General features: G+C 39.5%; 1 protein-coding gene across 1 annotated transcript; it reads right to left on the bottom strand.

Annotated features, from left to right (window-relative positions):
• Nucleotides 1–1688: 1688 nt before the first annotated feature.
• slc50a1 (solute carrier family 50 member 1) lies at nt 1689–14280 on the bottom strand. The gene is made up of 6 exons (XM_036592915.1): nt 14067–14280; nt 12185–12262; nt 11965–12088; nt 11174–11335; nt 8176–8295; nt 1689–6753 (listed from the first exon to the last, which is right to left on the bottom strand). The coding sequence occupies exons 1-6, from the start codon at nt 14132–14134 to the stop codon at nt 6646–6648; spliced, it is 660 nt and encodes a 219-aa protein (XP_036448808.1). The 5' UTR covers nt 14135–14280; the 3' UTR covers nt 1689–6645.

Below are 14280 nucleotides of genomic sequence, written 5' to 3'. Positions count from 1 at the left end.
TTATCCCCACTTACCCATCTCAGGACAAGTAAACAAATTTTAAAAGCACATATGAAGGCATCTGTTTTACGATGTCCTCTTCAAACATCGAAAAAATGCTTCTTTTGTCTGTTCTAGACTCCACCCCATCTCTTTTTACCTGACTTCTCCTCCAGACGGTTGCAATGAACAATCACCCCCAGGACTGTTCTCTTCTTTCATCTCTCTCTCTCTGAGCAGAGGGAAGGAAGCTGATGCAGAGACTCCATAGGAGACACTGAGAACAGCCTAATCTACAGTTCCCACTGCACACATGCTGACAGTGACGTGCTACTTGCACACAAACATGCTCCATGTATGTCCAATATGCTTATCTAGCACAGCAGTGGGTCTCAGTCTGGGGGTTGACCTAATGGTGGGAATTACAGTTCTCAAAGATTTGTTCAGAAACTAATGATTCACTGAAATTAATCATTTACCAATTAGTGCATCAACCATACAGACCTCTGAAGTTCTGTCGTCAGTCAGTAGCTGGTGTCATGTCCATATTAGGAACTGCAGATCTAAGACTTCTGTATGGTAAATACACAGTATTTTCCCTAATATGAAGTTGGAGATTACTGAGGTACAGTGATTTAGTGGAGTTTTAAAATATTTGTGAAATTTATGTCAAATTGCAGAAGATTACATGATAATTTTCTTTTTTTCTGGGGAAGGACCCCCATTCTGCCTGCTGTAATTGTGCCCCCCCCACCCCAGAATTTTGGCTTGCATGATGCCACTGGTGTAGAGAAACATCTTATCAGCCCAAATTCAGGAAAACACCTCCAAACTCATTGGACAGTGCACCATCCTACAGCGAGACAATGATCCCAAACATTCTGCCAAAGCAACAAAAGAGTGTGTCAAAGCTAAAAACTGAAAAAATATATCATGGATCAGGTGGTACGAGCTGTGCACCCCCCCCAAAGTTGAAATGAAACCTGCAATGGCACTTGTGAGCACCCCTTTTAGCACCAAAATGAGAAATGGGACACCATATGGCCTCACAGTGCTCCACAAATGAGGACAGCAAGACTGCAAATGCAGCAATTGGGACAGGGCCTGTATTGCGTTTTGGGGGAGGTCAAGAAGGAGGGGGTTGTGACTCAAAAACCGTCAAGATGCACTGTAGTAGAAGAGGCCCACTGTAGAGTAATTTCGCACAGCGGCTGTAATTAAATTCCTGCCCTCATGAGCCGCGTTCCATCTAATGAGCTGCGAAAGCGAGGATACTTTTGTGTTTGCCTGCGCTTTTCAGCCAGAGATTATCCTCTCTGAGACAGAAAATCCACTCGCATTCAGACACTAAGCTTCGGGAGCCTCGCCTCTAATTCTTGCTGTGAAATCAGACAACAAAGATTATGCGTTATATAAACTTTTATTTCTGAAGAGTTTTCACTCGAGACTGAAAAAGCACATCCCTTCAATACCCATTATATATATATATATATATATATATATATATATATCGCTGTTGTCGGAACAAAACCTTGCATCTCCAAAATGGTAACTTTACAGGAGAAGGAAAAAACCTACTTTACTTTTAATGTAAGTCAATGGAACCAGACTTTTTCCCAAGTAATTTTGGGCTGTTTCTTTTGGTCCATTCATCATGAAATTTACAGACAATGTAAAGGACAACAGGCATTTTCAAATTATGACAAAAATTGAAAAACAAAAATGAAGACACAAGGTTTTGTTCTGACAGCAGCGATAAACAACAAAAATAAAGACACAAGGTTTTGTTCTGACAGCAGCGATATGCAGCATATTATTACTACACACCATTGCATATGATAAAAACCCATCACACACCCTTAAAGATAGCAGTTTGAAAAGAAGTAAACCAATTATATACATTTGATATGTAGAAAATCTCAATATTAACAAGCTACTAATAGTCGCACACAGTAAAACAAGGCTTGAGACAAGGATCAGAGCCTGTTTATCCAGACCTTCAACTCTTACGCAGCTCATGCCAAAGCACTTTGTGACAAACAAGATGTCGGTCGTACACCAACCGCTCTTCACCATATTGGACTTCTATATGTGTCCCAGTAAATATGGGCGTTAGAGTGACTGACGCGACAATGACTCACATTTTGCAGGTCTTGCAGGACTTGGCCAGATGGGCAGAATGAATATGCCAAGGATTCCATCTGTACTTTCTCTCCGTCTCATGAATCAGTTGTTTTTTTCACTCCTCGTTCTGCTAAAGACTCCTTTCAAAGAATCTGCTGCAAGCAGTTTCCATTTCATTTTCGCAAGGGGTACATCTGGCCTCGATTGGCCCTTGCCTAACAGAGCCTGTCGAGGTGCAGATTCCATGCACCTCCCTGCATTACTGCATTTCTTTGGGAGGTTCTGAGTGGAGGAGGCTAAGAGGTCATTCTACTATCTCCTGCCAGATGTCCCACACCCTTAAAAGTAGGTTCCTAAATGGTTCTTGGCTTGGACACTTGGGCGCACAGTTCTATGAAACACCATTCCTGGTGTGGAACTGTTACATTACATGGAGGTTCCTCACACTCTTCACACCCTTCAGAGTGGGTTCTTTAAAGAACAATCTATTGAAAAGTCTTCTGGGGACTAAAAGTGGTTCTTCTATGGCATCAGTCCAAAGAATGGCACCTTTTCTAAAAGTGCAGGCAAGTGCCTTTGCAAATGTGGCTTCACTGGAGTCTGTGGGTGGAAGGGAGGATGCGTCCAAGTTGAGATACTCAGCCAGGGGCTCTGATTGAGCAGGCATCTGTGCAAATTTGCTATTTGCCATCCAAGCAAAAGGGAATGATGAATACACAGTCCAATAGCGTTTTTGTAAGTCTCAATCAACAACATTTGAATGAGCCTACTTTGAAAACAACACAGATGGGTTGCGCAATGCCTGGTTGATTAGACTTTAATCAACCAGGCACTGGGCAACCCATTTTTCTTGGATCCCCCTTAGCTTCCGCAAAGTGGTTGCTAGTCTTCCTGGGGTCCACACAAGAACAATTACAATAAAAATAAAACAAACCTCTTAAACATCATCCTGTATCATAAATTAAAAAGAAAAACAAACAAAACTCACAGTAAGTCTAATACTCAACAAAAGAAACGACGAACAATAAAAACCTATACTTGAAGCCTTAACAAAAATGTCCCAAAAACAACAATAAAAACAATACCACAATAACATCTATATAAGGGTTCATCATATTATGTCTTAGTAACTTTTTAAAAGAAAATCTGCTTATGATCTGTCTGGTGTTAATGGGGAGCATGTTCTAAGCTAAAGAAGTCCTACAAAGACCAGTTCTTTCATACAAGATAGTCACTTGGCACCACCAAGTGACCAGAACTCACTTGATGTCTATTATACTCATAACAAAAACCTGAAAACTACTAGTTTGTCACAAAAGAAATGTGGTGTATTATTCCAAAGAACATTATACATATATAACTCTGTTCTGTATAACTTGGCAACACTTGACCCAACCACTGGGCAGTACTACAGATGTGACAAAAAAAGTGACCGAACTACAGCAATTGTAACAGAAGATGGAACATATGCATTTCCTAGCGATTGCAATTCCCTTTTCCATCACTGAAACAATGTGGTTGATGTGATCAGACCAAGATAATAAATTAGCTAATTTAACACCCAGTAATTTGGTCTTGGTGACCTGCTCAACTGATTTCCCATTTACAGACAAGTTAGAGATAACATGAACATTCCTACTATTCCTACAATGCATTTGGTTTTTAGCAATATTTAGTACTAATTTGTATATTCGCAATTCAACATTTAGATTATCTGTCAACTCCACTAAAGTTGGTAACACACATTCCCTAAGTTGCTTATCCTCCTGGGTTGCTGGTCAGGCGGAAGGCAGGAAACACCCTGGACAAGCCACCAGTCTATCACAGGGCAGACATATACATTCACACATAGGGGCGATTTTGCATCTCCAATTGGCCTGACAGCATGTCTTTGGACTGCGGGAGGAAACTGGAACACCCAGAGGAAAACCACACGAACTCCACACAGAAAGGTCCCTTGTCACCCGGCTGGGGAATCGAACCCAGGCCCTTCGTACTCTGAGGTGACAGTGCTACCCACTGCACCAATTTTTAATGATATGTAGCAAACAATTAAGAAAATTGAAAATAAAAGTGGACCTAAACCGCACCCATATGGGACACCACAAAGTACTTTTTTACTGTCAGAAAAACGTCCATTGAAAAATACACACTGTGTTCTGCCAAAAAGGTCACTCAAGATCCAATCAAGAGCTAAAGGTGAAAAGCCATAACATTCAAGCTTAGCAATAAGAGTACCATGATCAATGACATCAAAAGCCGCAGTAAAAGTCAACAGCACAGCTCCAACTAGTTTTGTATCCTCAACACATGTTAACATTGATCAGTCATGTGTACTAATGCAGGGCTAGTAGAGTGCCCTGGTCTACATGCATGCTGTACATTTGTAAATAGGCCACTTCTACTGAAACAAATTAACATTTGATCTTCTCCAATAACTTACTAAGCACAGGGAGTACACTGAGGTCTAGAATTAGAGCAGGTAAAACCTGCTCCTCCATTTTTGAGTATGATTTTAGACACTTTCCACAGTCTGGAAAGGTCCCACCAAGTAGACATCTATTAAAAAGATGACATATTGGTTTAGAAAGTAGTCTGACTGCAATTTTTAAAAAAATCCATCCATGTTATCTATATCAGGAGATGTGTATTTGATTAACTACAACGAAAAACAGGTTTTATCCCTCATGATAGTTAACAATGTTACGTGTCAAGTTGATATCATCAAACTGCGTGCAAGATCTTAAACTACTTTCCCAATGTTGAAGGGAAGTGCACAGCAAGTTTTAAGTTTATAGCTACCCCTACCTTGTATCTACACTCACTGCTCACTTTATCAGGTACACCTACCATATACAGTAGTCTGAAAAAGTCAGGGACCACCCTTCATTTATTTGAGATCAAAATAGCCATTAAGTACAAGCTATTAATTTTTCAGGTGATATTTCTGAGGAGATCGGCTCCAAAATAATACATTTGCATAAAGGATAAAGGAGAATATGTGAGAAACAAGAGTTTCCGAAACTCAAAAAGTAAAAAAGAAATGCTTAAAAGATACAGAGAAAACCTGGCAGACCACCAAAACTTTCAACGTTGAGAGAGAGGAGAAAATTAAGCTGCTTCAGATCTGAAAAATCTATAGGCGTTTCTGTCCATCCTTCCACTGTAAGAGGACAATGCTGTTTGCAAGTCTTCGCAGAATTTGCAAGTCGAACAGAGATGTTGCTGGTGTTCTCAGAACAATGGACTGACCACTCCAGAGTCCAGACCTCAGCATCACTGAATGTGTTTGGGATTACTTGGAATCATAAGAAACAGAAAATTCAACCAACTTTTAAGACTGAACTGTGGAGGTGTGGAAAAATATCTGTGCCGATTTCTTTGAACCACTGAAAACGCGAGTCCCGAAAAGAATGGAAGCTAATAAATATCAAAGGACGGACACACTAAATACTGAAAAACGGAAATTATATTTAGTTTAGTTTTGTTTTCTTATGCTGATACATGAATAACTTGTACTTAGAGGCTGTTTTGTCTGGAAATGAAATCAATAAAATATATGTGATTTTTGCATGGCACTGTAGGTACACTTTGTAGGTTTATAATGGAACTGCTATGCTGAAAATGTTCCACCACCTAAGTAATATGTGGTCAGTTTGCACCTTTTTGATGGATGGGGGCTGATAAACTGTGGGCTACAGTCTGTAAATGCAAACCTACAAAGTGCACTTATATGGTGGGTGTGCTTGATAAATGCACGTGTGCAAGGCCAGGTACAAAAGCATGATCTGAGCCCCATCTACATCTCCACTGGGTGTGTCCTTGTTTGCTCCAGCGCAAACCAAACACACCTGATAAGTTATTTCAAGTTGAGGGGTGTGTCTGAGAAGAGCCTGCCAAGCAGGAGCTCTGAATCCCAGGTTACACCCCCAGCTCCAAGATCAACTTCAAAATGATTACAGTACAGTACATTCATTCTTAAGAAGTTCTATGGGTCAACCCCTCACAATCTCCACCAACTCACAGTAAGGCATTCACATGGAAAGTATGAATCTCATGCTTCGACAGTTACAATAAAAAGAATAAAGAGCCATGACCTGTTTGCGTAGCAAATAGCTCAACATTTCAGGTCTTGCTGCCAAAAAGCTGGCTGTGCACGTAAACCCCAGCTTTCTTTTTTCTCTCTCCTTCAAGGAGATAATGAGCTAAGGGATGGAGCAGGCTGCTCTCTGGATGGTTTGGAACGAGCTGCTTGAACAATGGTGGGTTTTGTTCAAGCGTACACATGTAGAAAGGGGGGAAACTGGCATCTGTAAGTGGCGGCGTTGAAAGTGGCAGTAACAGCTGGACTACATAGCAAAATTTAAGCCAACAGAACATGCCCTGTGTGGCATACCTCATATATGGTTGAATTTCTGGTTGAGTATAAGGACAGTCTTGACTAATTTAAAAGCCCAAATTAGGGCAAAAGGGGTTTCGGGAAGTGGTATATATCAGGGCAGGAACCAAGGGGTAGGCACTTAGTGACTTAATCAGATTTCCTCAGGTCTGGATGAGTTTATAAGATGGCTTGTCTTGATTGACAGCTCCGAACTGCCAGAAGAGGAAGAATCGGATGAGGCTAGTTACGATGCCTGGAGTGTTGGGCACCTGAGTAGAGAGAATAAAATGAAATTAAATTATGAATAAACAATGTTTAATTGAATCTCCGACACAAAAGTAACACAGAGATTTGCTGTCACAAAATATCTAGTCCGTAAATGATATTTATACCATTTGAAAAGGGAATTCTTGATTAGTTACTATTCAAGTATTTGACCAGTTTTTATATACCATGTTGATAATGGTAAAATAGTGGTAAATAGTTTTCTTTGGGCACCATTTCACCTTACAACGCCCTGCATGTACCTCTCCACCATTAATATAATTGAAAAAATATGCGTTCCAGGCCAAAGCTTTATCTTAAAACTGACATAAAACTCATCAGGCACTGTATATAAACCATTTCATGACATAGCTTTTCTGTGAGGTAAATTTAGTTGCTTGAAACCTGCATGTAAAGTGTCCTGCAACTCACTTGAAACTTAACAGTTGCCGACGCTAAGAAAGTTAAACAAAAAATGGTTTATAGGACGACTGAAAAGAAGATACTCCTAATTCAGGCTGGTAGTTTGCCATTTTGTCAGCTGCTTAAGCCATGACAACAAACAGGTTTCTTGAAGTTAAAGTTTCTGTAACTACCTGGTTTAACTAGCCAGCTAAGACTAACTGCTGTTTAAATGGCTGCTTGTGCCAGGATTCATCCTTCTTTGCTTGCCTGCTATTAACCTGATCCATGTAGCTAGATTATTCATTTTCTCCTCTCAGGATTCCTTTTGGAGGCAAAAGAAGTAAATTATTACAGAAGAGGAGACAGAGATGAGAGAACAATACAATGTCTCGAAAAAAAATACTATTTCAAGTAGTTACTGGTGGGGTAAATGAACGTGTTACATGCAACTTTTATTGTTTTTGAATAGCTTTGTGTGATTGTGAACAAAGAAAGTTGCATGCAACTCAGAACAATGTTGCACAGTAATTAAGTTGCCTGCAACTCGCAACAAAGTTGCATGTAAATTAAGTTGCCTGCAACTCACAACAAAATTGCAAGGAAATTAAGTTACCTGCAACTCATAACAAAGTTGCACAGTAATTAAGCTGCCTGCAACTCACAACAAACTTGCATGGAAATGAAGTTGCATGCAAGTCACAACAAACTTGCATGGAAATTAAAATGCATGGAAATTAAAATGCTTGCAAATCACAACAAAGTTGCAGAGAAATGAAGTTGCCTGCAACTCACAACAAACTTGCACAGAAATTAAGATGCATGCAAATCACAACAAAGTTGCACAGAAATTAAGTTGCAACAAAGTTGAACAATGCATTAACAATTTACTGATGCAGAAATTAGAAAAAAAAAAATCGATAAAATCCCCCTTTCAATTCGTGACTTATAAGTCAGCTGTGCATTTGAAAATGAATGGTGTGAACTCCCAGCGTTTGTAATCTCTCCCACATTTCTCTCCTCACCATAATGTAATAATCGTTCAGTTGAAGGCCATACAGTGTCCAGGAGGCTGAAGTGAGGAATGTAGCCACAGTGAGGGAGAAGGACAAGCGCTCGACTGAACGAGTGCGCACAATATCCAACTGGAAGAGAAAGAGAGCATGAAGTAATTCAGCATAGCCGTCTCACTTCAGTTAAATAGGTCAAAAGTTTAAATAGGTCAAAAGTTAAGGTACGCTTAAATGTTATACAGGTTCAGAACACAATATTATAATGATGAGAGTTCAGTGAGTTCAGGTCTCATGTCGCGCACACACACACACACACAGACACACACACACACACAGACAGACACACACACACACAAAGACGTCCTTGTCCAAAACATAAGATACAGACACTCACACACAAAGTCAGGGAAAAACAGGAAGAAACAAAAGGACGGGAAAGAAAGACAGGAAACAAACTGTATAGCTCAGAGTGGACAGAGGGACTAAAAATTACAGGGGAGGGGGAGGTGAGAGTGATAGACTGTCTTTAAAGATCTCTTTGTGAATATTAACATTCACACCAGGGTTACTATAGTACAAGTGTCTATAACCTGAATTAAACCTATTAAAGAACATAAATTCCATATATTCAGTTTAATTTCAATTTAATTTAATTTTATACCTAAACATTATTTGGAGGGAACTTTCAGGTCCTTTTTAGACATTAAGTTTATTTATTTTATGTTACATTATCATCACATTTGTATTTAAATTCTGTGAGTATTGTTGCAATACTCTTACTTCTTGTTAAGTTAAAATCTTGAAACGCCAAACAGAAAATCTATGTAGATAGAGCCAAGCGAGCTCTCACATTGGTCAGGCCTTCAGCAGCTGAACTGAAGGACTAACACATTACATTAACTATCATTATAATTAGGAACTGACAGCAGAATCAATCATGTTTTTTTTTCCCTTCAAAGAGAGGGACCACTTTCTACAGAAATGTCGCTCTAGGCCTTCTGAAAGTTCGAAATACGTCACTGACTGTGAATGCGAGTTGTAGTTTAGCCGTGTTTCAGGCAGTTGTTAGAAATGGAAAACAGTGGCAGCCCTATGCCAGGACTCTGAACTGCTACAAGGTAAAACTTATAATATTAAATAATAAAATATTAAAGTATGCTACGATTTCCATATAAAACACGTGGAATGTCTCATGTGCATCTCAAATGCATCAGAATTAGCTTAGTGCCAATATACTATTAAAAACCCTGTTGGGGTGCTAGTAAAAAGTATCATTATTATAGAGGGGCTTTTTCTTATTTTTTCAACCAAGTTTTGACATTTATGACCCAAACTGAAGTCCTAGCTCTAACAGTCAAGGTTCGCCACTAAATATTTCTGTCCATGTTATTCAATTTTGCAAGTAATCCGTGATGCGACTTTTGCTTATGGTACCTCACTTTCATCAAACTGACTTATAAAATGGCTTTTATGTAATAATCTCCTCAAACTACACTTTGCTTTACTCAGTAATACTTTGAGTATTACTGCAGTTTCTTGACTTTTCTTTAGAAAACTGATAAGGGTGAAAAATAGAACTTACAGAGAATTAAATAACATCGGCCAGTTGTTAGTACAGGGTTATTCAAAAAGATTCATCCGATTTCAAAGCGCCATATTTTTACAACCATGAGGCGTCTAGGAACCAATCACATACTAATTGAAAGAGGGGGTCACAGAGTTTCTGACTGTCTGTGGAAGATGGCTCCCTTCAGTCTGTGAGGAGACGGAGACCCCTAAGCAGAAAGCGTTCTGTGTTCTCCACTTCAATAAGAGTGAATCCATCATTACTGTGCAACGGGATTTTCGTTTGCACTGAACCTCCAACAGCTCAGAGCGTTCGCTGTTGGTTCCACAACACTGGATGATCTCCGAAATTGCACTGAAAGAGCCGTGAGTACAGCGACACCCGACATGCTCAATCGAGTACGGGATGAATTTGACTATGGTGTTGATGTTGTCCGTACAGCTGGAGGAGGTTCATACTGAGCACTTTTAAAATGACATAATAAACTTTATGTTCACTTAAACCATTTACAGTTTACTGCATTGTTCTGTAATGATTTACAAGTGAAATAAATCATTTTGAAATCAGATGAATCTTTTTTGAATGACCCTGTATAATGATATGGATGCTAGTCAGAATTCATGGATTCTATTGCTTCTTTCAAAAAACATATATGCCGAGTCCGAAAATTCAAGGCTAAGAGTTACTTATACATAGAAACACCTGAAATGATGTGCGTGCGAGTCAGAATTCAGACATGTTGTCTAAAGTGACTACCTGCAGGGTTTAGCTACACAGTGACGTTTTGCTCATTTTTATAGTTCACAGTAAGTGAAACTGGGTTCTATTATGACCCTTATTGATGATCTGGATGTGGTTGGAGCAGGTTGAGAGACGGTTTAGAGATGTGTTTGCAAAAAAGATTTGGGTGACTATTGACTTCTAGTGTTTGTTAGCAACATTAGCTTCGTAGCTCTTAAAGAAGCTAAATTCGGACACCAAACATGTTTTGGTTGATCGACTACATCTGGGGTCAGTGGAAAATTGTGTAAATCAGATTTTTCACCGAATGTCCAATAGGATGTATTTATATATTCTCTTTTTCCAGGACATGCCCTCTTCGGGGACCTGAAAAAACACGCCCGGCTGGGAATCCTAAATTGCGTAAAATCTCAGAGATTTAGCTTTGCTTTCAAGTTGACAATTACCTTCTACAGTCTGCCCTCCTGCCCCCAGTGTCTTCTTTTTTGAAAACTACAACATGGTCAAAATATGCTCAACAACTAATCAACACAAGGCCATCCAGTCGGCATAATAAATACTGCAGGCTGTCAGAATGTGTTCCAGTGGAGCAATAGAAGGTGACTCTTTTGAGTGTGTGCTACATATTATGCGGTAGTGGTCAGCCATGTTCCACATATCTTGTAATTCCACTGTAAATATGTTGTGTAGATGTGCGTTTACCAGGTCGGCGAGTGGCGACAAGTACATGCTGACGGTGAAGACGCTGCAGAAGAGGCCGAGCTGCGAAAGCTGAGTCTCTCCCGGAGGAAGAATCATGCTGAAATAAACCCAGGCCACACAGAGTACACATCCCATCACCAGCGTCTGCAGAAACACTCGCCTCTGAGACCGACAGACAGATGCAAAATATCAGTGGTTAAGAAACCAGCCCCCAAGACTGCCTCCTTTTGCTGGACAATAATGGAAAAAACTACTTTAAAACAAAAGCATTCTATAATAGAGCTGGGTAGCATGATTGTTATCAGATTAAATTAAGTCAAAATATGTCACAATATGGTTCTCTGAGCATATTGTGGATATTGTCAGTACTTAAAAACACTTCTCAACTGCATCTTTGGCTACAGAGAGAGCACAACTAGGCCTGTTTTACTGGATTTAGTGCAGTACATTCATGTCATGTTGCATTCAGTTTTTTAAAGCTTTTTTCTTTAAATTTACTTTGCACTACTTTGTTACTTCCAATTTATCAGATGTCAGGAAAAAAAACATATATTTATGCCTCCACATAAACATTTAACAAAATAAAAAATAAAATTAATAAAACATTACATGTAAATATTGCCTAACTCCATTTGGCAAGCTGATCTCTACCTAGTTCTCCAAATACAGGTGATTATTACTTTTAAATATGCCCTACGCCATGATTAAAAGCAACAACAAATATGCCAAATGCTAGCAAATGCTGGCTAATATAAGCAGTTCTGATTCCGGTCTGCAGGAGTTTCACCCACCCTTTCTTTGGCATAATGGAAGTAAACGATGATGTACAGGATCTGCAGGGAGGCTCCGATGGTGTTAACAAGTAACAACGTCCCATCCCGTTTTAGTACACCATAGTACAGCCAACCTAGATTACTGAAAACATAGAAAAAGACAGTTAAACGTAGCCTCAGATTGTTTTATAGTCTAGAATGCAGGCACGTAATTCACACATACTAAAATAGCACTTACTTTAAGCATGTGGTAAGAAAGGGCAGGAACTGGACGTTATCTGCACTCTGAGAGGCTCTCATTTTCTTCAGGTCGGTTCTGCAAAATGCACATGCATACACACAGTTTGCAACTGGATGTTCAGGGCTTTGTATGCTCAACAATGTTACGCAATGTTTTACAGCGCAGCATTATAGTCCTCAGCCTCATAAGGCGATTTTGTGTCCTTTTTGTGTTTTCATCATGTTCTCACTACAAAATCCAATGACAATTTCTCTATATGACATTTCAAACAGCTGTTGTAGTTTTCAAAAGTCCCTCCCACCTTCAAGATGCATCACTAGAAGGGCTAGCCCTTAAACTGGAATGTCTCACTCTGTGGCACCACTACAGGAGGTGAGCAGGCATGTTTATCACAGATAAAATAACGGTTGCACTTTGTATTTTGGCCATAGTGCCCTTTAAGGCATGCCCCTGTGTCAGGTGAGTGACTCAATGTTATTTATGTGTTTGTGATGTGATGTCAAACGTTTACTAGAAAAAAAAAAATCAAACATTTGTCTGTATCCTAAAATCTAATACCATATACATTTGAATTGAAGACGGTTTAATAATAGTTAAGCTTGTTCATTTGTAGAATGCAATTTCAGACAAAATTACGACAGTTAAGGACCCACAGACGCTCTGCATAAGCCTCTACATAAGCTCATTTTTATTGTATAACACTAGCCTTTATATCGTGCAACTCCTTAAATACGTTCATAATCCTGCTGCTCACTTGCTTGTCTCCTCCAACAAAACTGATCACATCAGCCCGGTTCTCTATCAGTTGCACTGGTTACCCATTTCTTTTCCAGTTTAACCTCCTCAAATCCCAGGCTTATTACATACTAAGGCTTATTATTTAGTAAATATAGGGATTTCAATGCAAACTGGTTAAGCTATTCTTAGGTTAATAGAAGTGTGTGATAAAACTTTGGGCCTGCTGGCTTTTTAAGGGGTTAGGGTCCTTCTTTTGACATTCAAGGCCCAGAATGGTCCAACACCCCCTTACAAAGCTGATCTCCCTCTTCCCTATACTCCTGATCAGGTCCTCTGATGAAGGCCTCTTGGTGGTCCTTGCCTTTTTGGGGGCAGATCTTTTAGTGTTATGGCCCCAAAACTATGGAACTCTCTTCCTTCATCTATCCGCAACAACGTCCATCTAAAAACTTTGCTGTTTTCTCATTTTTTTCATTCTTCTTCCTCTCTCTCTCTCTCTCTCTCTGTGTCTACTGTCATTATGTAAAGTCCTTATGTAAAGAAGCCTTGGGTATGTGAAAAGCGTTATAGAAAATAATAATAATAATAATAATAATAATAATAATGATCATAATAATAGACTAAAGCAGCAGAACAAAAGTAATATTTTTCTGCGCATGCTCGCCATTAGGGCCTTCCAATTACATTATTAAGCGGAGAAACAATTGAGCATGCGCAGTAAAACCCCTGACTCGATACAGGGCCGTGGATTTAGGATTACACATGAGCAAGAAGTTAGAATATAACATTATCGTGAGAATTTACAATAATTCTCAACGTATATGTTTACATTTGGATGATTAGGGCTCATTGGACATGCTTGGCTATGGACTTAAGTTATCAGGTTATCTACGCAAGGTCCTCACAACCTGTACACGTCACTTAACCTGCTAAACCGAAACCAGTTCTACTTTTAGAAGTTAAACATAGAGTAAGGCGACATTTCTGCGCACATGTTACTATAACTGCACGACGTTACGGGTATATGTGTCCGCAGTCTGACCCTATATCCTGTATTAATGAATATAAAGTGATCTGAGAAGCTCGTTTGTAGTTCAGTTGTACTGAAAGGTGGAAAAGAAGGCAGGAGACAGTTGCTTACAGTCCCGTGGAGAACATTCCGACCGTAAACACGATGCAGCACCATGATAGAAACTGCAGAAAATCCATAGAACGAAAGAGAAACAGTGTTTGTTAATCTGGGATTTTAAAATCAGCGATTAAACTTCAGTTTAAACTGAACAACGTAAACAAACACTTCAAGAAATCTAACGGCTGACGTCCCCCGTCTCTATTTCCGTGTTTGTAATCCGCGT

This window comes from Colossoma macropomum, unplaced genomic scaffold (assembly GCF_904425465.1).
Source record: "Colossoma macropomum unplaced genomic scaffold, Colossoma_macropomum, whole genome shotgun sequence".
Lineage (NCBI taxonomy): Eukaryota > Metazoa > Chordata > Actinopteri > Characiformes > Serrasalmidae > Colossoma > Colossoma macropomum.
The sequence above is the reverse complement of the archived record's forward strand: the minus strand, read 5'-3'. Positions and strand labels throughout refer to the sequence as shown.

Bases quoted from the DNA above. Each gene is read 5' to 3' on its own strand.
- slc50a1 (XM_036592915.1), bottom strand. From the start codon at position 14,134: ATGGATTTTCTGCAGTTTCTATCATGGTGCTGCATCGTGTTTACGGTC. The intron at 12,089-12,184 runs GTAAGTGCTATT...CTATGTTTTCAG, and splicing joins TTTCTTACCACATGCTTAAA to TAATCTAGGTTGGCTGTACT. The intron at 6,754-8,175 runs GTGAGGAGAGAA...CTCTCTACTCAG, and splicing joins TGAACGATTATTACATTATG to GTGCCCAACACTCCAGGCAT.